Here is a 20777-nt window from a genome sequence, read left to right as displayed (position 1 = left end):
TTAACATTGGTTGATATGCACCAGTAGTTCAGGCTTAAACCATACAGTAGAAATATTTTTCATTCATTTTTTAATTTAACACTCACACTCATAGCGCAAATTCTCAAACTTGGGGCTGTTATCATTCTGGTCCAGTATTTGGACGTTGAGCTGACAGATGCCGATGAGCGGCTCCTCCGCCCAGTCAGTGGCCGTTACTGTAATGGAGTATTCCCTCTGACGCTCCCGGTCAAAGCGCCTGGCTGTCACAATCACTCCTGTAAATACAGCACAATAATCAGGCAATTCCCCAACCCAGCCAACCATACTGAACACGCATGCATGCATCCATATGTCTGTTCATCCATTCAGCCAATCTCCAATTTACCCATCTTTCCACCTATCCACAAACCAAGAAAAAAACAATTAAAGAAGCAGTTATAAATGTATTCGGAGAAATGTCAAGAATTCTCTTCAGCGCAGTGATTTTCCTATTAAGTGTGTGTTTTACAGAACACAAGGCTGAAATGAGTGCTAGCATAACAAAATGCCTCTATGGTGTTACATCTTCATTACGCAGCCAAACTGTTGGCCTATTAATCTTTCATTCATGATAAGCAATCACTGTGTACTGTAGCAGCACACTGCCCTTGACCAGATTAAATGACATGATGATGAATTGACAGGTAGGTTAGGTTAACTGGGCTGGTGCTTCACTCCAGCAGGAAGATAAAGATAATTGAAAATGTCCTTTTCTAATGGCTTTCTGGCACTGGGCTCATGCTGGCGAGAATGAGAGCAGCATTTCGAATTCGGTGACAATTTCAGCTCATGCCAGTCAATTTGCCTCTCGTCCTCTCAGGATCGTTTTTACAATTTTGCTGCAATGGCCCTCACCACCGCGCACATGTGTCAATTAAGCCCTGCGTGTGTAGCACAGTAAACTGTGCAAGACTAATTGAGAGCCTATTCTACCCCTGGCAGTTCACAGCCACTCCTATACCTGTGTCTGGGTGAACTCTGAAGGCGGGCACGGCGCTGTCTCTGTGCATTAAGCCATATTTGACTTTTCCATTCGCTCCCTCATCTGCATCCACAGCGTGCACTTGCAACACAAAAGTCCCCGTCGGCTGGTTCTCCAGCACCGAAGCCTGCTCGCGGTACTGCTGACACTGAGGCAGAGACGCAGGGTTGGAGGAGGAGGAGGAGGAGGAGGAGGAAGAGGAGGAAGAGGAAGTAAAGTGAGGACACACAGCGAAGGAGAGAGTGGGAGGAGGTGCAGAGAAGACGGATAGGGAGCGGCGAGGGGTGAGGATGGGAGCGGGAAATGGAGACGGAGGCGGGTGGAGAAATCCAGGGTAGAGAAACACACACCGGAGAACAGGAGCGAGTAAGAGGCCATGTCAGAATAATGTTGCATTCACCGGAGCACAGCGCTCACACAGAGCTCATCAATTAGGAGGCCCATTTCACATAGTGGCTACATAAAACACAATGCGTACGGTTTCTATAGAAATGAAAGCACTTCAACTACAAGGTTTCTTATGAAAAACCCAGTGACGCCTGGCTTTATCTCAGCTGGGTATTCAACCACTTTCCTCTGATGAACACACACGCCCCACATAGAGAGCCGGTCCTCGGAGCCCTGCTGTTTGGTAATTACATGTACATGCTAGCTACTCTCTCCGCAGAACGACGATGAAAGAGAAGACAACAGGAACCATGGAGGAGCTGACACAGATGAGAGAGAGAGAGACAGAGGGAGACGGATGAGAGGCAGAAAGAAGCCTAAAAAGCGTGTTTATGGGAGTGTGACGACAAAGGCAATATGGCCTGTAGGTAATTGTTCATAAAATCAGATAATATCCATAAGGTCATGTTAGCCCAGATGGTTCCCAGGCGTAACTTGATATTTAAACACATCCAAGTTGCCAACGCTTCCCCGGCCACCCACAAGACCTCAGGAGTGACAGCTTGGCATGAATATATATATCAGAAGTTCAAGTTGTTCCTAATTAAGGAGGTAGGTTATAAACAGGTACAGTATGGTATATTGTGATGAGGCTGCACTTTCTGTTCATAAATTAATTGAAATCCCCGCGGAGCGCCTGAAGATAGAGAGGGTGTGCAGTCTAATCAGAACTCATGGGAAAACAGCTGAAAGAGAGAGGGAGGCCAGGGAAACGAGATGGCCATGCAAAAAGAGAGAGAGAGAGAGAGAGAGAGAGGGAGAGATGGAGAGGGGGATGAGGATAGAGTGATAGTCGGATGGATAGCACACCTAGAGGATGAGCGAGAGAGAGACCAATGCCATGGCTGCAGGAGTGATAGAAATGCAACATATTGTGAAAGCACATTTTATGACTTGAGGCAAAACAACCAGCTGTCAGCTGTTAAGTTTTTGTGTGTGTGTGGTTTGAACCACGTCGACAGTGACAACAGCGCAAAAAAAAGAAGAAGAAAAAAAAGTTCAAAACGCTTTATATTCACTGACAGACTCGCCTTCTCACCTTCTCAAATATGGGTTTGTTGTTGTTGACGTCATCCACCCCAACAATGACGCGGGCGGTGGAGGAGAGGGGCTGCGGCCCCCCGGAAGCGTTGTCATCTGTGGCCGTGACGTTCAGGACATACTCCAGGCCTTGGAGCTTGGGCAGGGGTGTGGAGCGCAGGCGAATCAACCCTGCAAAACATCACAGGCCCGTGCAGTCAATGACATAAGGGTCCCATCTAATTCAATGAGTAGATGATCCATTCATCATTCGTCAACATGGCTGTGGTGAGGGGGCCACCACCTATGTGTTATCTCCAGGTAGCTTCACAGAGCAGACACACTGCATGTTGTTAGATTCCAGGAGTTGAGCGCAAGATAAGGGAGCGTTTGGGAATTTACCTCAAAAGTCCTCAAAGAGGGAAAAATCTGAAATGCAGACTAAATCCGAAAAGCAATTTCACAGTGGTGATTTTCCTGAGTGATTTTTGTCACACTCCTAATCTAATAACTGCACGCTCTCCTCTCCAGTCCGGCTCAACCAGCTGAGTAGGACAGTAGGTGACTTGGGCGAGAAGTTAATCCGACTCAGCAGATGCCTGTTACTTGCTGCTCTCTCTCTCTCACCCCCCCCCCCCCCCCCACCTTTTGTCTGTGTTCATGTAACAGTGGAGATAAAGCGAGGCAGCATCCGAGTCAACATGTTCCCTGTGAACAGACACACACACACATCAGAGGTTGCGGGACGAGCGAGCGAGCAGCCTTGTGATGTGGGGGAAGCCATTGAAGTGGGAGCACGGGGAGTGTTGGTTTTTCTATTCTGTGGTCCGTGTTTCTATTCATCTCTTCCAATGCTCTTGATTAAGCGCACAGCAGGAGATGCTGGTACATCCAGATGCGAGTGCCTCACTCTACCCTATTCCCATTTACTTGTGATCTCCGCGGCCCACGGAGGAGAGGAGTGTCTCAGCTCCTATTAAAGACAACGCGTGACATTAAGTGCACTGCGCACACTGCATTGAAATAAGTGAACGGAGCGATGTATACACACAGTGATTCCACCCCGGCTTAAATGTCAGCCTTGTTTACAAATGTGACACGAGCCGTAGCAGCGATTCAATGAGCCAGCACTTTCATGTAAAGTGGGAAGCCAAAGCCTATAGGGTCCCTTGCACCCGAACAATATTACCCCGTCGCATTTTCCCTGATCCGGAGATACACAGAGAGAGGCGGCGGAGGGAAATAAGAGTACACAAAAGATAGAGGAGCTGGCAGAGCGCGCGGGGCTGGAGATCGTGAGCTATGATAGAGCGGCTGTTGAGAAATTGAATTGAAAGGGTTGGTTGACAAATGTCACCGTGTTCTGACGAATGTGCCACTGTCTGGTTTCGGATCAAAGGGTAAATAAGAAAGATAAACCGTGCAGTCACCAGAGCTCGGGAAACAAGGAACATTCCTATCTGTACCTGCCACAAGAAACGGCCGGCTGTGGAAAAAATTCCCCCAATATAACGTCAGCGTTTAGTATTTATGACCCCAATAATAGAAACAGCGCCGCTCGTATTGAAATTACGGCTTTTAATATCAACTCTCAATATCGTTGCAGATTGACTTTGAAAGTAGAGGTCACTGGCTGCGCACACACACTGTATAGCGGGATTATATTAGAGAAAATTGAATGTGTGATTTGAGGGAAAGCCTGTCAATTAGAGGGAGAGCAAATGCAAATGTAAAGCTCGGCTGGCAAATTAAAAAGTATCACCTTTCTGGCTGTCAATGACAAAATTGCCCTCCTCGTTGCCTGCTGTTATTGAGTAGATTATTCCGTCGCCATCTGGATCTTTGGCCAGCACCGTGGCGACGAGCGTGTTGGGGCCTGCATCCTCCGAAACAAAGGTCCGATATCTGCAAAGAGGTGCGACAGATATCAGCGATAGGGACACACACATATTCTCACACACACACACAAGAGACGCATCATTCACACATAGAGACACACATAGAGACACACACATATTCTCACACACACACACACACACAAGAGACGCATCATTCACACATAGTTCAAAGCATCAGCAGGCCGATTAGACTTATGGTTGTGGCTTTTGGTTGTCACGATGATTTAACCCGGCCTCTTAGCCGGCCGGCCCAGAGACAAACGATAATGTCTACCGGGGATGTTGGGAGTCGTCGAACAAATGGTCCTTCCACACTCTGGGCCATTTGATCCAGTGCCTTTTAAAATGTCAACAGTGATTTGCTTGGCCTGTGGCGTTTGGGCACAGAGATACCCCGGCACAGGAGACACGAGAGACTGATCTACCGCTGTGGTACGCTGCACAAAGGGGAGGAGATGAACTGTGTGACTTAGAGAGGAGCCCGCCAGATGAAGAGGAATGGCAAACGAGCGGGGAAGAGATGGAGAGAGAGGAAGAGGTGACGGAGCAGGAGAGCAAGGCTGGCACTGAAATGACAGGTAAAGTGATACAGTGTGTGGGAGGGAGAGAGAGAGAGAGAGAGAGAGACACACACACACACAGAGAGAGGGGGAGAGAGAGAGAGACACACAGAGAGAGAGGGGGAGAGAGAGAGAGAGAGAGAGAGACAAACACAGAGAGAGGGGGAGAGAGAGAGAGACACAGAGAGAGAGGGGAAGAGAGAGAGAGAGAGAGAGAGACACACAGAGAGAGGGGGAGAGAGAGATGGAGTGAGTAGGGAAGCGGGTAGACGGAAAGGAGTGGGTTAGGAAGTGAGATGAGGGCGTTGTTCGGAGAGAGTTTGAGTTGATTCGTCAGCAGAACTCATCCCCTGCAAGATTTTGTGCTGTATACTCTTCTAGTGGGTGTGTGTGTGTGTGTGTGTGTGTGTGTGTGTGTTGTGTGAGTGTAAGTATGCGTGCCTATGGCGGGTGTGTGTGTGTGTGTGTGTGTTTGTTGTGTGAGTGTAAGTATGCGTGCGTGCCTATGGCGGGTGTGTGTGTGTGTGTGTGTGTGTGTGTGAGTGTGTGTGTTTGTTTGTGTGTTGTCTGTGTGTGTGTGTGTGTGTGTGTGTGTGTGTGTGTGTGTGTGTGTGTGTGTGTGTGAGTGTGTGTGTGTGTGTGTGTGTGTGTGTGTGTGTGTGTGTGTGAGTGTGAGTGTGTGTGAGTGTCTCCGTGTCTGTGGCGAGGAGTCAGAGGTGATTGATGGTTTACAGAAGAAGGCTGATGGGTGATTCATCTCAGCCAGCCGTGGCTCAGTCTCGGTGGCATGGCCGTGAGTGACCTGTAATCTGTCACCCGGCTCAGAGGCCACCTCTCCGCGGCGCTGCTGTGCGGCGCGCTGGGATGAGACATACACTCCCTCCTCATCGCCTGCCTCCCGCGGGCAGCAGCTCCCTACATGATACACCTCACTGAGCTGTGATAGGTTCCTACGTGTGGGTGTGGGTGTGTCCTCTGTGTGGGTGTGTCCTCTGTGTGGGTGTGTCCTCTGTGTGGGTGTGTCCCGCGCTTCTTCTCCCCCCCGTAACCTCTCTCCATCTCGCTCAGCCGTGATCTGCGACCGGTGCACGGCCACATCTGTTTGTCGGTCTCACTCCCAACATCATTTAATAATTCCTCAATCAGCGCAGAATCTGTCAATCTCCACACCTTCTTCTATATAACTGACTTTGCACTGTTTATTTCTCTCCTCTCCTCTGCCCTTTTTAAAGCGCAATTTTCTCCATCTCAGTGAGCTGCAAGTGAGCGGCCCAAACCGACCCCACCTGGCAGCACGCGGCATATCTAACTTATCGCTCTGCCGGTCTGGCGACAGTATTTGTCTGCCTGCCGACAGCTTTCTCCTCTCCGCTCATCTGCATATCTGACTGCCTATCTGTCTCCACGTGTGCTTTTGTTATTCTCTCCACCCGTCTGTTCCAGTCTGTTCCTCTCTCCGCTTGCATGTTTGTTTGCCTACGTCTCTGTCTTTCTGTCCGCTTGTCTGTCTGTTTGTTTGTCACCATGTCCGTCCGTCTGTCCGCCCGCCTGCCAAGGCAGACACCCAAACAATAGAAGAAGAGTGCGCAGCAGGACTTGCTGTGAAGGCCGCTGACATGTGACTGACAGGACAAGAGGCTGACTCATTTGGGGGAATCAATGCGGCAGAGTAGCTGTGACAGTTGCTGCCCGCCCACTCACTCACTCAGCTTTGGCAAAAAGACTCTCCAGGACACAGTGGATTGCATCCCTATGTCAATCTACTTCATTTATTTTTCGGCCGCGCGCGCGGGGGTGGGTGGTAAGGGGGGTAGTGGGGGAAGAGGCCAAAAATAACCCCAAGGAACCGTGTGCAGCTGCATGGTTTTACAACGATATTGAACAAGAGAAGCTATTAGCAAACTTCGAGGAGACACTGTGTAAGTTGCATATTACTATACCAAGTGTCGCGCTGTGTTTGTGGCTAATTTATGAGATGCGAGTAAACAGATTGTATTAGGGCCAGATGGCTGTGATTAACACCTCAAGCCATATGCAGCGAGTTGCTCTTTGAATGTCGGCGTGCTACGACAGCAGCACAAACGCACTGTGCGGAGGAGAGGTGCCATGGTCGAGATAGCACTCCCAGCATCAGATGTTATGAGAGATGAATAGCCTGAAGGAAGAGGTGCTGTCTGTGTGATGTAGCCACGAGCATGTCTGTGATGCAGCTGCCTCTGTCCGCTCTAAGAGCAAGGCTTCAATGAGAATCAAAATGGCGGATAAGAGACGCACCAGTACCAGCACTTAGTATTGTTTTTTTTGGACTATGCTTTATATTTCTATATCACAATTCTCCAAATGCTATACAATATGTTTTGAGTCTATCAATTTCAGTCCCAACATTCTCTTCTAGATTACTTACTGGTCCTTATTCTCTGCTTTTTACAGTAAGAAAATACTGTATTTGGGTAACGCTTATTTGGATAGTCCACCTACAGAGAGAGTACAGAGTATTTATAACATTTCAACAGCTTATTAGTTGACATTCAACAATTCAACTGTTCCACACACCTGATTCTCGTCACCTGGAGCTGCTAAATAATCTGTTAAACACCTACAGATAGAAGCGAAACAGTTGAATGTCAACTAATAAGCCGTTGAAATGTTACAAATACTCCAAATAAATCCAAATAAAGTCTTACTATTTGTACACAAACTCTTTTATGGGTGGTGAATGGCACAATTAAGTATACTTAAGTATACAACTTATTAAAGTATACATACAACTAAATATGCTCTAAATGAGAATGGCTGAGATTACTCATTCTGGAAGAAATTCTGGATGAGAGAAAGGATTTTTCAAGAGTGATTTGTGGTTTGCGGGTTGATCAATTCTAAGAGAGAAATCTGCTCACACAGGCTGGGAGAACTCTGGGGCCTCGTCGTTGACGTTGGCCATCCGGACACGCACCGTAGCGGTGCCCGAGTGAGGATCCGCCCCGCTGTCCACCGCCATCACCACAAACTCGTACAGGTGGTTGGGCCTCTCGTAGTCCAGCCGGCCCGCGGGGAAGATGGTCCCGTGTGGCGAAATGCTGAAGTCCGGGCTCAGGGTGTAGTAGGTGAGCTCGGCGTTGAACCCCGAGTCACAGTCCGTGGCTAACACTGGTGAGAGAAGAGTGATCCTTTAAACCAAACGAGTTGACGGCATCGGCTGATCAATATATGTCGACATCTGTGCGGATCATTATCTCTTTATGGCCTTCCTAAAAGAGCATAGGCAGCGGCAGTTGCAATTAGCAGCGCACACCCGGTACAGCGCCCTCCAGAGTTATTACCATCCTTTGCAAAGATGAGCTTAGAAGACAGCAAAAAAGACACAATGCATTTTGTGCTGGGAATGTTTGCAGACTTATTGTATTCAGGGGAAATTGCACAGAAACAAGTGTGAATTCGTAATAGCTGCGACCACATAATTATGCAAACTTCCAAATGCAGGATGGCAGGGGCAGCCCACCCTACTCTGCCTCTCCCACCCTGCATTTCAACCCCCCACCCCTTTTAGCCAATTGGCATGAACACAACACATTTTCACACACTTGACCTCCATGCCAAATTCCAGCCTTCAGCCATTCTGCATTTCAAAATATAACCCCCCCCCCCCCAACCAATTGGCATGAACACAAGCACACACCTTCACACACACCTTCACACACACACACACACACACACACACACACACACACACACACAAACACACAACCTCCGTGCCAAATTCCAGCCCTCTGCCCCCCAGTGATGTCATCAGTGATGTCACTTGAGCAATTGTGATGTCATCAGTGATGTCACTCAAGCAATTGAGATGTCATCATCTGTAATGTCACTCGAGCAATTGTGCACCGCGGCGCGGAACCGGGCCGCCTTATTATAGTAGTAAGATGTGTATTATTTTCTCTCTGTTAAGCATCAACTATGCCTGTGCATCTCAATGCTCCATTCTGCTCCCATCTCACTGTTTTCTAATACCCGTATGCATCACGACAGGCAATTATTCATCCATGTATGGTTTGTATTACATGACTGATTGATTAAATGAAAAATGAAAGCCCACCTGCACGACTGTTCCAGCATACATGAAGCTGGAGGTGCTTTAAAGATTACTTCTGCATTCTTTCACATTAACTTCTGGGGGGTAAGTGGATGTGAAAGCCTCATTACAAAGTATCCATCTGTATCTTTATGCCCAGTTGAACAGGGAATTTGCTCCCTTGGGGCCACAAAACTTTAATGTTTTATTAGTTAGCTATGTAGTCCATACTATCGCAGAGTCAAATATGAACAGAATTTGAAAAATCCATTCAAAGGCTGCAAGAAAATATTGCAAGAGTATCTCAGAGGAATACAATATGAATCTCATGATCCAGAGTCACAGTTGAAACAGTGCTGAAGTGTAATTCTTCAAGCAGCAAACTTATGAAGACTGAGGAGGAAATTTTACTTGGTTTTGCAAGAAACTGTGACAAATGACAGTAACAAAACATCTTTCTTTCTTTTTAGAACAAAGGTTACATTTGAAACGAAAAACTTTTCTTGACGTCAAAAGTTTGTGAACCACCGAGCTCGATTTTTTTCGCCTTGTTGTTAGGGTCAAGGCTGAGGGCTGTTTTCTTTCTTTCTTTCTTTCTTTCTTTCTTTCTTTCTTTCTTTCTTTCTTTCTTTCTTTCTTTCTCTCTCTCTCTCTCTCTCTCTCTCTCTCTCTCTCTCGCTCTTCTCCCTCTCCTGCCATGCTTGTTTTGTATAAATTGTTCAGTTTCTGTTTATGGATTGTGTTTAGTTAGTGTGTTTAGTTCAGGGTTGGGCAATCATTTTTCCTGGGGAGGCCACATGAGAAACCCAGATTGTTGCCACAAAAATGTTTTTTCATGCTGCAATCTCAAATTGTATCACTAGATTAAATTATAGAAAAGAAACTGTGAACTTATTCTTCCGCATTTATTATATTGAAAATCATTCCAAACAGCCAATTTAGGCAAATCTCATTCGATTTTTTTTTAGACGTATAATGTCCAGGTCTGGTTTAGTTAGTTTAGTTAGATCTAGCTAGACTATTTTTTGTGAAGCCCTTTGAGACTTGCCTGTGAATTAGGGCTATATAAATAAACTTGAAACTTGAACTTGAACTGCCGCCACTCATTACAGTAAAAGGCTGTTAGGCTTAGGTAACGTTCCTCATTATCTCCGCCAGGAGATTATCAGATTGTCGCTGTCATTATCTCCGCCATTATTATCTCCATATTATCCATTATCTCCACCGAGTGCACTTTTCTAGTTACAATGTTACATGTTACATGTTTGTTTTTTTTGTTTTTTTTACAAAACTGATCATAACCTTATAACCTGACAACACAATGCATCAAAGCATGGCATCTTTATAGCAGCTAGTATAAATGCAATAGTATAATTGGAGTGGCTCACAGAGAGTTGGTGTCTTTCAGCAGGAAAATATGGAGATATTCAAGGTCTACAAGACAATAAAATGATTCCAAGTTTGCAGCCTTGGCTTTCTGCCGACAATGAAGAGAAAGTTGTAGCTGAAAAAAGTGACAGATGGACGTGAAGTGTGGGGTCAGAAGAGGCTCACCCTGCAGCAGGGACGTTGCCGTGGTTACGGTCTCAGCCACCCCATCCACGCTGTAGATGGACTGGAGGAATTCTGGGACACAATCATTCTCATCCGTTATCAACACCTGAACCTGATCAGGGGAGGAGAGCAGAGGAGAGGAGAGGAAGAGGAGAGCAGAGGACATGAGAGGAGGAGAGGAAGAGGAGAGCAGAGCAGAGGTGAGGAAGAGCAGGGGGACAAAGGAGAGCAGAGGACAGGAGAGGACAGGAGAGGAGAGGAGAGCAGAGGGGATGAGAGGAGAGGAGAGCAGAGGGGAGGAGAGGAGAGGGACAGAGGGGGAGAGGGGAGGAGAGCAGAGCGGAGGAGAGAGCAGTGGAAAGCAGATGAGCAGAGGAGAGGCAGGGAGGTGGAGAGGAAAATACAAAGTCAGCATAGAAGAACACACAATTAGCATCTCTTTAATAACCCCTAAATCCAGGAGACAGCTGCGATAAATGCTCTGTACAGGAAGCTGACCTCAAAACTTAATCCAAATTGTATTTTATAGTTCCTCAAGTTGGCAGTTCAACACATCCTTTATCTTCCCACTTCAAAAATAGAAATGTTCTGAGCATGTGTGCGCCTCACTGTGTGTGTTTTCAGCTGCCCTCCGCCCTACAAGCTCCCCGTCACCACTGTGTGTAAAGTGTGAAGTGACAGCCGAGTAATAGTCCTGAAATAGCCGGGATAGGTTTTCCCAGGCCCCGCACTGGTCCACAGCATTCAGCTGAGCACACAGAGAGATTTTGCCTGCTAAATCTGTGGTGTGAAATAAGTGCCAGACATGATAATTGGGTAACAAAATCTTTGAATTAATAATTTAAAAGATCCACTGAATGCATGAACAGTTTAACGAGAAACGGTCTCTGTAGTGAATAAAGTAGTAGGACGATGAGTTCTCGTGCAAAGTGTGTTGTATATTTTACACAGATGTCTCACTCTACCGAAAGCACTTCTTCTGAGACATAGGGTAGAAGAGGGTAGAAACAAAGACGAAGAAAAACACCATCCACCATGGTCCACTTGGTTAACTTTTCAAAACCAGCCAACCAAGCATTTCCTACGCTGCTGCCTCCCTATTGTGGTTCACCCAAAGTGTCGTGGTGCCAATAGGTCAGCAATGAGACCAGATCATTCCAGTTAATGCTGTCTTGTCTGGCGATATCTGAGCCGTGGTGTAGCCTTTATGTCAGAGAGCTTTGTGAGCGTCCAGCAGGATAGCATCACGTCACCGAGCTCGGCAACAAGGCGGATTTCCATTCCGTCAAATTCTTACATGACTGATTCAGTATTAAAACAGTGAACCTCAGCTCTGCTCACCTTGGATTGGTTGACATGAGTGAGCTCTTTGTTTCCTCTTTTTGCCCCCATGTTTTTAGCGGGGGGGTTCCTATCTGGAGGAAATCCCAGGGGAGCACGGGGAGAACATGCAAACTCCGCACAGAAAAGCCCTTTTGACAAGATAGCCCACCTGGGCAGGAGGCACTGAGGACATGGGGATGGGGACACCCCCACCCCCCAGCGCCCACAGCATCCCAGGTGGGAATTGAAACCCAGGACCTTCTTGCTGTGAGCCGACACAGCGCCGCCACTGCGTCACCGTGCTCATTATCACTTTGTAAACTAACCTCCACGGCGGCGCTCAGGCTGCCGGGCTCCTCGCTGGCCCGCACCATCAGCAGGTAGCGGCGCTGGTCGCTCTCGTAGTCCAGGCTGCGCGTCAGGCTGATCTCTCCGCTCTCCTGACGGATGCTGAACAGACTGCTGGGATTGATCAGCAGGCTGTAGCTGATTGGCCGCTTCTGAAAGGAAATGGCCAATGCCACCAGGAAGCTGTGGGACGAAACGGGGGTTAGTCAAGCGACGCTGTGGGGTTAATGGTGTGGTCTGTTCTCCGTGTTGTAATGGAATCAATTGCTGTATGGTCAATTGGTCAAGTGTTAAAAACGTGTTCAATCAATAGGAGTAATTCCGTGTGGTAATGTGGCACTGTAACTGTTATGCTGTTATATTTGTGTTTTTGGGAAAGAGTTGGCTTTGCCTAATGGTGTGTTTGAAAGCATCATTATTATGATGTGGATTTATGCTTGAGTGCACTAGTGTGACAAGATGAGTATTCAGCACTTCAGCAAGTTTCAATAGGCCGCCGCAAAACACCAAAGTAGTGTGTGCAATGCATATGCATGTGGCCATTAGCTGCTATACTCGGCTGTTTAACCCTTTGTTCACCCCCCCTCACCACCATACTACCATAATGGCTGCTTATAGACCTTCCCTCATTAGTCCTTATTGCTTCAAAGCTTCAAGATTCAAGTAACAACAATAACAATTCATCCAATTAACACACATGGTTATAATCCCTTGACCCACCATCATTATTCATTAGCCTTCATTAGAGAAGCTTCTATCTTGGGAAATAACGTAAAAAAAGCAACTACAGAGAAACATAGCAATAATGGGACTAAACAATGAAAATATAATATCTTTACAAATAGAAAAAAAAACGTATTGGAAGAAGACGAATAACTAACGTTTCAAAACGTTAGTTCAATAAAAAGGTCTATACACTTGATAGTTTTTTTGGATTTTATCCAAAGCCTCTCCTCCACAGAAGAAGACATGGCTGCCAACTTGCCATTTTCTTTAGAAATATATTACAAATATTTATTAGCAGCGACGAGTTTTCAACCCAGACGCCTAAGATCACAAGAGCCTTATTTCTCTGCGACACCATAAGACCATTGTTAGCCAGACCGCGGCTTGAGACTTAATTGAGCGCTTCTCCTAATGACCGTATAAGGGACTGTGTAAGAGCAAAGTGACAACACAGTCCTGAAAGTGGCTAAGACTGTACACAGTAATATTTGTCAGCTGTATCTCCGGACTGTCAAGTGATAAAAGGAACTAAGAAAAGCTGCCTTGTTTTCAGTTTGACTGCCCTGTATTTTTGACTTTATCCAATGGGATCCATCTGAAAGGGTTTTGAAAAGCACAAGTCTCATAGGATTTTCTCAACCCGAAGAGCGTGTAATCCTTCAACTGGAGAGAAAACATGAAAATTACCAAAAGTTACAAAGTTTCCCCGGGACAACTGCGATATGTAAGAAACCGAATGTGTTTCAGGATCAGAACCAGATTTATTGCCAAGTACGTTTGTACAATGCAAGGGTTAATAAACGATGGAGAAAAAAGAAAGTACTGCAAGTCAAGAAGATCAAGAAACTTGCAGTACTTGATTTCTTTTTTTTACCTGCGCCAACGGAGTTGGCCAGGAGGTCATGTTTTCACTCCTGTAGGCAGGATATCTCAAAAAGGTATGAACGGATTTGAACACAACTTTGTTTACAAATAGGTCATGAGCCAACTTACAACTGATTAACTTTTCATGCCCGCTGGCCAAAAGGGGCCAGTGGTACCGGTAATGGAGGTGGCCAATCACAAATATGTGCCTAACTTCCAAACGGATTCGAGTAACACCACAAAACTTTTTTAGAAAGGTTGGCAGAGGCATGCACTTTATACTGAGTGGCCTCTAGTTTACTTCTGCCTCCTTATTTTTCCTCCATGTTTATTCTATGCATCTACAGTACATACCAAGGCAAATTCCTTGTGTTGTGTTTTTGTGTGATTAAATGACTGCCTAACCCATCCCACTAACTCACCCCACAAGCGCGTGTCGTTGCCTGTGTGTTTGGAAATGAGCACGTCGTCATGTGCAGTACTCACGGCTGTCCCTCGGGGGTGTTCTCTGGGATGGACATGGCGTAGGTGGTGTTGGTGAACTGCGGTGCTCTGGCTCCCGCCACCACAGACAGCATGGCGGGGGCACTGCGGCTGCCCAGGCCGTCAAGAGCCACCACACTTAACAAGTACTCTCTGTCCCGCTGCAACAGCAGGCCCGTGGTCGCCACCTGGCCTGTCCGCTTGTCCACCGCAAAGCAGCCGTCACCTCCTACAGGGTGACACACATGACACATCGTCCAACACGGCATCTGAACCCGTAAGAATACGCCACGGTCTCAGCTCGAGCACTAACTCACAACCATTGCTCAGATGTTCAAGAGAAGTATGCTGAATAAAGCCCACAACATCTCAAGACGTTTCGTCATTGTCTTTCAAGTTCAAGTTGCCATGTGTACATTCATTCTTTCCATGCAATGCTTTATTTGCATATATTGTCATGGGCCTTGCAATATGAATGACCACTATCTCTTTTATAAACACACTGGTTAACCTTTAACAAAGCTTTCTATTTGGTACCAGAGAGTGTTATTGTCGCTTGGATAGTACTAGAACCATTTTTGTTTTAAAATCCTTTAGGAAAGGTTATGCCATTATGGATATGTTTGAACAGCTGTCATCATGCTCACACAGTTCACAGACAGTACACTATTTTGCTATAGATCCCTTTCAATGTTAAACATGATGATGTTTTTTGTGGGCGTGACGTAATCATGACGTAGGCCGTCAAGGGGTCTATAGAATAAACTAAGAACAATGTGTGACATATTACAAAACTAGATAATATTTTGTATTTTTATGTTGGCAGTATGGTAGACATTTCAGTGAGATCAAGCGGAATTTCAGTCTGCATCATCAATAGCTATATCCAAAGCCAGATAGCCTACATATTCATTTATTTATTTATTCATTTATTTGACAGGGACAATACACAAGCATTGCTACATTTAAATAAAATGCATCTGATGCAGTGTATATAGAACCTCTATGTACAATAATGTGTTAATTATTATGAATTATGAATTATTCTCTGTCAAACAGGGAGGAATCATTTTCATCTGTTGGTGTTTCAAAGTAGCCTATTGACGAAAAACCGCTAAAGAAACATTTGGTTCCGTATAAAACCACCAGGCAGGTCATCTTTTATTTAGAATGCAGAGAGGAAAGGAAGACTGACTCTAACTGACAATGTTTTATTAATATTACAACATATACACTTGTGTCCATGATCTATAATACATTTTATTCTCCACAAAAAGGCAAACAAAGTAAACTGAGCTCTCCATAGTTCATGGGTAAAGACCTTATTCATCGAGCAGCAAAATATTACCAACTTATTCAATCACACAATACAGCAGGCTCTGCATGTGCTGTAAATACTAAAGAATGAGGTCAGGCTATGTAAGCCAAACATCTCCCACCGAGAGAGAGAGAGAGGTCAGCTACTCTCATCCTCTCTACATGTTTAAAGTTAAGCACTAGTAGATCTATTTCAACAGGAGGATTAGATAAAATTGTGTATGTGAATTCTCAGAAATTTGTTCTGGAACACTTTGAAGGTGGATTATTTTTTTTGTTCAGCTTGTACTCGCTGTAGCAGTCGAACCGTACTGCAAGAGATCAGGCAGAAGGAGGGGTGGGGGAATCCACTAAAATTGTGGTAATTGTAGTTTAATTCACATCAGGGGGGGGGGTGGACTACTGTGGGTCAGAGGAACGTCACTGGCGGAGTGTTTTAACCCCCAAGAGCGAGATTAGCACAACCCCCCCGTGTCTCTGACATGGCAACAAATATCTATCCCATCAACCACCAGGGAGTCCACTACTATGGCAGACTTCCAACAGCCCTCTGTGTGTGTGTGTGTGTGTGTGTGTGTGTGTGTGTGTGTGTGTGTGTGTGTGTGTGTGCGTGTGTGTGTGCGCGTGCGTGCGTGTGTATTTATCTCTGTGTGTATGATATGGAGAGAGGCGAAGAGAGAAGCAGGAAGCAGACAGACACGGAAGAGCGCATTATGATGAGTGCATACACAAATGTGTGAAAGCCCCTGGCTGTCTGTGAGTGTGTGTGTGTGTGTGTGTGTGTGTGTGTGTGTGTGTGTGTGTATGTGTGTGTGTGTGTGCGTGTGTGTGTGTGTGTGTGTGTGTGTGTGTGTGCGCGTGTTCGTGCGTGTGTGCATGCGTGAGAGAGACGGATGGACAGACAGACAGACAGACAGACAGACAGAGAGAAAGAGAGACAGAGACAGAAGCAGAGACAGGCAGAGAGACAGGTTAACTAATAAAGAGATGCATAGTGTGTATGAGTGCATGAATGAAAGTGCGGCTGCCTGTGTGCGGCTGTCAGTCTGGCTGTGTTGATATCCAGGTCTGCCAGCATATTTTAATAGTAATGGTGCTGATCCGCTGAGGTGTTTATGGATGCGAGGGATCGCCGCCTCCCTTCCCAGTATGATGCTTGATAGGCAGGCTTCAATATTGCTGCACCTGATTGGACGGACACTGTTGTTCGTCCAGGGCTTTTTGTGGCACTGATTGGATGGATTGGGCCGTCTGCATCTGAAGCGGTGGAAAAGCATCTGCTCGTTTAAAACGTTCTCTTCTTTTTTTTAATATTATTTTTTTCCTGATTTTTTTATCCCATTTTTATCCCCCATTAGTGCTCATTTTAATTTATATATCCTGCTTCCTGCTCCACCCTCTGCCGATCTGGGGAGAGCCGAAACTGGCTCCATGCTTCCTCCGAGACATGGGCAGTAGCCAGCTGCTTCTTTTCACCTGACAGGGGAAGCTTCACCGGTAGGAATATAGCACGTGGGAGGATCACGCTATTCCAACGAGTTCCCCTCCCTCCGAACAGGCGCCCCGAACGACCAGAGGAGGCACCACTTAAGCGACCAGGATATTGAATGTTTTGGGGGGGTTCCTATATGAAGGAAATCCCCAGGGGGCACGGGGAGAACATGCAAACTCCACACAGAAAGGCCCTTTTGACAACCCCACCCGGGCGGTGGGCACTCGAGGACATGCGGACGGGCACGCACTCCTTCAGCGCTCACAGCGTCCCAGGTGGGAATCGAACCCAGGACCTTCTAGCTGTGAGGCGACAGTTCTCTTCTACTATGAAAATGGTTCACCTGCCCACAATAGGCCATGCAGTTGCTGAATCTGCCCTTGTTTTGTCGTAGAGTTTCGAGAGGCCCCAAGTCTCACTGCACACACCTCATTTGCATCAAGTAGACTTGAGCTCAACTTTATGCAAATGAGGAGCGGCCCGAGTTGGAGGACCTCAGGTTCCGGGACGGGGTGTAGGGTTGCAGGAGGTCAGACAGGTACTGGGGGGCGAGGGCGTGGAGGTATTTGTATGTGAGGCGAGGAGTAGGATTTTATACAGGATACGGGACTTGACCGGGAGCCAGTGGAGGTGGATGAGGGTGGGAGTGATGTGCTGCCAGGGTTTGGTGCGGGTCAGAACCCTGGCAGCTGAGTTTTGTACATATTGGAGCCTGTCCAGGGTTTTGTTGGGAACCCCGAACAGGACTCCGTATATACATATGTACTATGTAATATGTAACCCTAAAAATGGGTTAGGGGGGGGAGAAGTTGCTTGCGACTAGTTTTATTTTTTGTAAGTAGCTCTCATCCTAAAAAAGGTTGGGGACCCCTGATCTATAGCCTATACCCTATACAACTCTCTTCATCTCCATCTCGCGTGTATGTGTGTGTGTGTGTGTGTGTGTGTGTGTGTGTTTGTGTGTGTATGAATACCAGGAACCTTACCATCAGACAGAAAGTACTCCACCTCCCCGCTGTGGCCCTCGTCCCCATCGCGGGCCTGGAGCTGGTAGACCAGCGTTCCCGGAGGAGCCTCGGGGGAGACTACAGCCAGGTAGGGGTACGGCTCCATGTTCCACTCAGGGACGTTGTCGTTGACATCGGTGATCTTCAGCTTCACCTTGCTCAGGTACCAGTCTGGGCCTGGGGGATAGTAACAGAGACACCTTGTTCCAACCCAATCTCCAAAGAAATTGTAAAATACAATGTTACAATTTCGGGTCCGAAATTGTAAAATGGTAACGTACGTTTCTACAGGGGTGGGCGTGGTTTGGGCGTGGTTTACGGAGATTTTCTGTTTCTAACCCCTCCCCCTACCCTAACCCTAACCCTTAACCCTAAGATCTCAGAACATTACCATTTTACAATTTTCGAGCTGAAATTGTAACATAGCAACGTTGGTCCAAAACGTTGCTATTTTACAATTTTCTGTGAGACTGTGCTTGTTCAGGTAGCAGTCTGGGCCTGGGGGATAGTAACAGAGACACCTTGTTCAGGTACCAGTCTGGGCCTGGGGGATAGTAACAGACACACCTTGTTCAGGTACCAGTCTGGGCCTGGGGGATAGTAACAGACACACCTTGTTCAGGTAGCAGTCTGGGCCTGGGGGATAGCAACAGAGACACCTTGTTCAGGTAGCAGTCTGGGCCTGGGGGATAGTAACAGACACACCTTGTTCAGGTACCAGTCTGGGCCTGGGGGATAGTAACAGACACACCTTGTTCAGGTACCAGTCTGGGCCTGGGGGATAGTAACAGACACACCTTGTTCAGGTACCAGTCTGGGCCTGGGGGATAGTAACAGACACACCTTGTTCAGGTACCAGTCTGGGCCTGGGGGATAGTAACAGACACACCTTGTTCAGGTACCAGTCTGGGCCTGGGGGATAGTAACAGAGACACCTTGTTCAGGTACCAGTCTGGGCCTGGGGGATAGTAACAGAGACACCTTGTTCAGGTACCAGTCTGGGCCTGGGGGATAGTAACAGAGACACCTTGTTCAGGTACCAGTCTGGGCCTGGGGGATAGTAACAGAGACAGTGACGGCACTGTGGTTTCCCAAAATTGACAGCTGTCATGTAACTGTGTGGGTAGAAGGGAGAGAAGCAGCCAGGGGAACCCAAAGCAGAGACAGCCAGTGAGTCAACTGAGGGTACCCGAGGGGAGGCTTATGAGATATGAACGTAGATGAAAAAAAAACCTAATGGTGCAGGATCAGAATAAATCTGAATGCTTATTAAATCCACTATGTAGAGCAAATGCTGACATATATTGACTTATTCTCCTCTTTTTCGGCTCAGAATGCTGGTCAAAGCCCATTGCAGCACTATCTTAAAGTCACAATGTACCCGCTGTCGCTCTACTTTCTTCCCACGTCCCTTCTCTTTGATACACAGCTGCCGGGCTTGTGAGATTGTTGGAAGTGGGTGTCAGGGAGGCTGTCTGGGCGCCGGGTGGAGGTTGGCGCAGGTGACATCCTCCATCAGGTGCTCCCATCCAGCCATCCAGACACCCATGTTCCCGTGGGAGAGTGTCTCAGCCAGGGTCTCATCTAAGCAAGTCTGTGTAAAGCCACCGTGATCTCCCCCACAGGGGCCTAGCGTTGACAAGAAGCCTCATGACCGCAGGCATTTTGTCGCCGACACACAGCCTCACTGGAGTGAATAAGAAGATTTCCCCGAATCCAATTACTGAGTGTCTCACCCTGAGCTAGGCTAGACATCCAGAAAGCACAGTCGTGCCCTGCCCAAGGAGGGCTGGTGTACGCCTGCATTACAGACGCCGTGTCAGGAGCATAGCCGCCTGCATTACAGATGCTGTGTCAGGAGCATAGCCGTCTGCATTACAGACGCCGTGTCAGCAGCATAGCCGCCTGCATTACAGACGCCGTGTCAGGAGCATAGCCGCCTGCATTACAGACGCCGTGTCAGGAGCCTAGCCGCCTGCATTACAGACGCCGTGTCAGGAGCCTAGCCGTCTGCATTACAGACGCCGTGTCAGGAGCATAGCCGTCTGCATTACAGACGCCGTGTCAGCAGCCTAGCCGCCTGCATTACAGACGCCGTGTCAGCAGCCTAGCCGCCTGCATTACAGACGCCGTGTCAGCAGCCTAGCCGCCTGCATTACAGACGCCGTGTCAGGAGCATAGCCGCCTGCATTACAGACGCCGTGTCAGGAGCCTAGCCGCCTGCATTACAGACACCGTGTCAGGAGCATAGCCGCCTGCATTACAGACACCGTGTCAGCAGCATAGCCGCCTGCATTACAGACGCCGTGTCAGGAGCCTAGCCGCCTGCATTACAGTCGCCGTGTCAGGAGCCTAGCTGCCTGCATTACAGACACCGTGTCAGGAGCATAGCCGCTTGCATTACAGACGCCGTGTCAGCAGCCTAGCCGCCTGCATTACAGACGCCGTGTCAGGAGCATAGCCGCCTGCATTACAGACGCCGTGTCAGGAGCATAGCCGCTTGCATTACAGACGCCGTGTCAGGAGCATAGCCGCTTGCATTACAGACGCCGTGTCAGGAGCATAGCCGCCTGCATTACAGACGCCGTGTCAGGAGCCTAGCCGCCTGCATTACAGACACCGTGTCAGCAGCATAGCCGCTTGCATTACAGACGCCGTGTCAGGAG

The 20777-nt window shown here is 47.5% G+C and overlaps 1 protein-coding gene across 1 annotated transcript in view; it reads right to left on the bottom strand.

The window, feature by feature from the left end:
• The window catches only part of LOC310793225 (neural-cadherin-like), a gene marked incomplete at both ends in the record, with an annotated part of 117855 nt that overhangs the window by 63360 nt on the left and 33718 nt on the right, over positions 1-20777 (bottom strand). Inside the window, 9 exons of the mRNA XM_083654988.1 lie at positions 87-257; positions 983-1151; positions 2490-2662; positions 4233-4375; positions 7826-8075; positions 10552-10663; positions 12201-12405; positions 14299-14524; positions 18091-18288. Of these exons, the coding sequence (XP_083511114.1) occupies positions 87-257; positions 983-1151; positions 2490-2662; positions 4233-4375; positions 7826-8075; positions 10552-10663; positions 12201-12405; positions 14299-14524; positions 18091-18288 (1647 nt within the window). The remainder of the gene's footprint in view (positions 1-86; positions 258-982; positions 1152-2489; positions 2663-4232; positions 4376-7825; positions 8076-10551; positions 10664-12200; positions 12406-14298; positions 14525-18090; positions 18289-20777) is intronic.

The sequence above is a fragment of the Poromitra crassiceps genome (genome assembly GCF_964638095.1).
Source record: "Poromitra crassiceps genome assembly, chromosome: 18".
Lineage (NCBI taxonomy): Eukaryota > Metazoa > Chordata > Actinopteri > Beryciformes > Melamphaidae > Poromitra > Poromitra crassiceps.
This window is presented reverse-complemented; position numbering and strand designations above follow the sequence as displayed.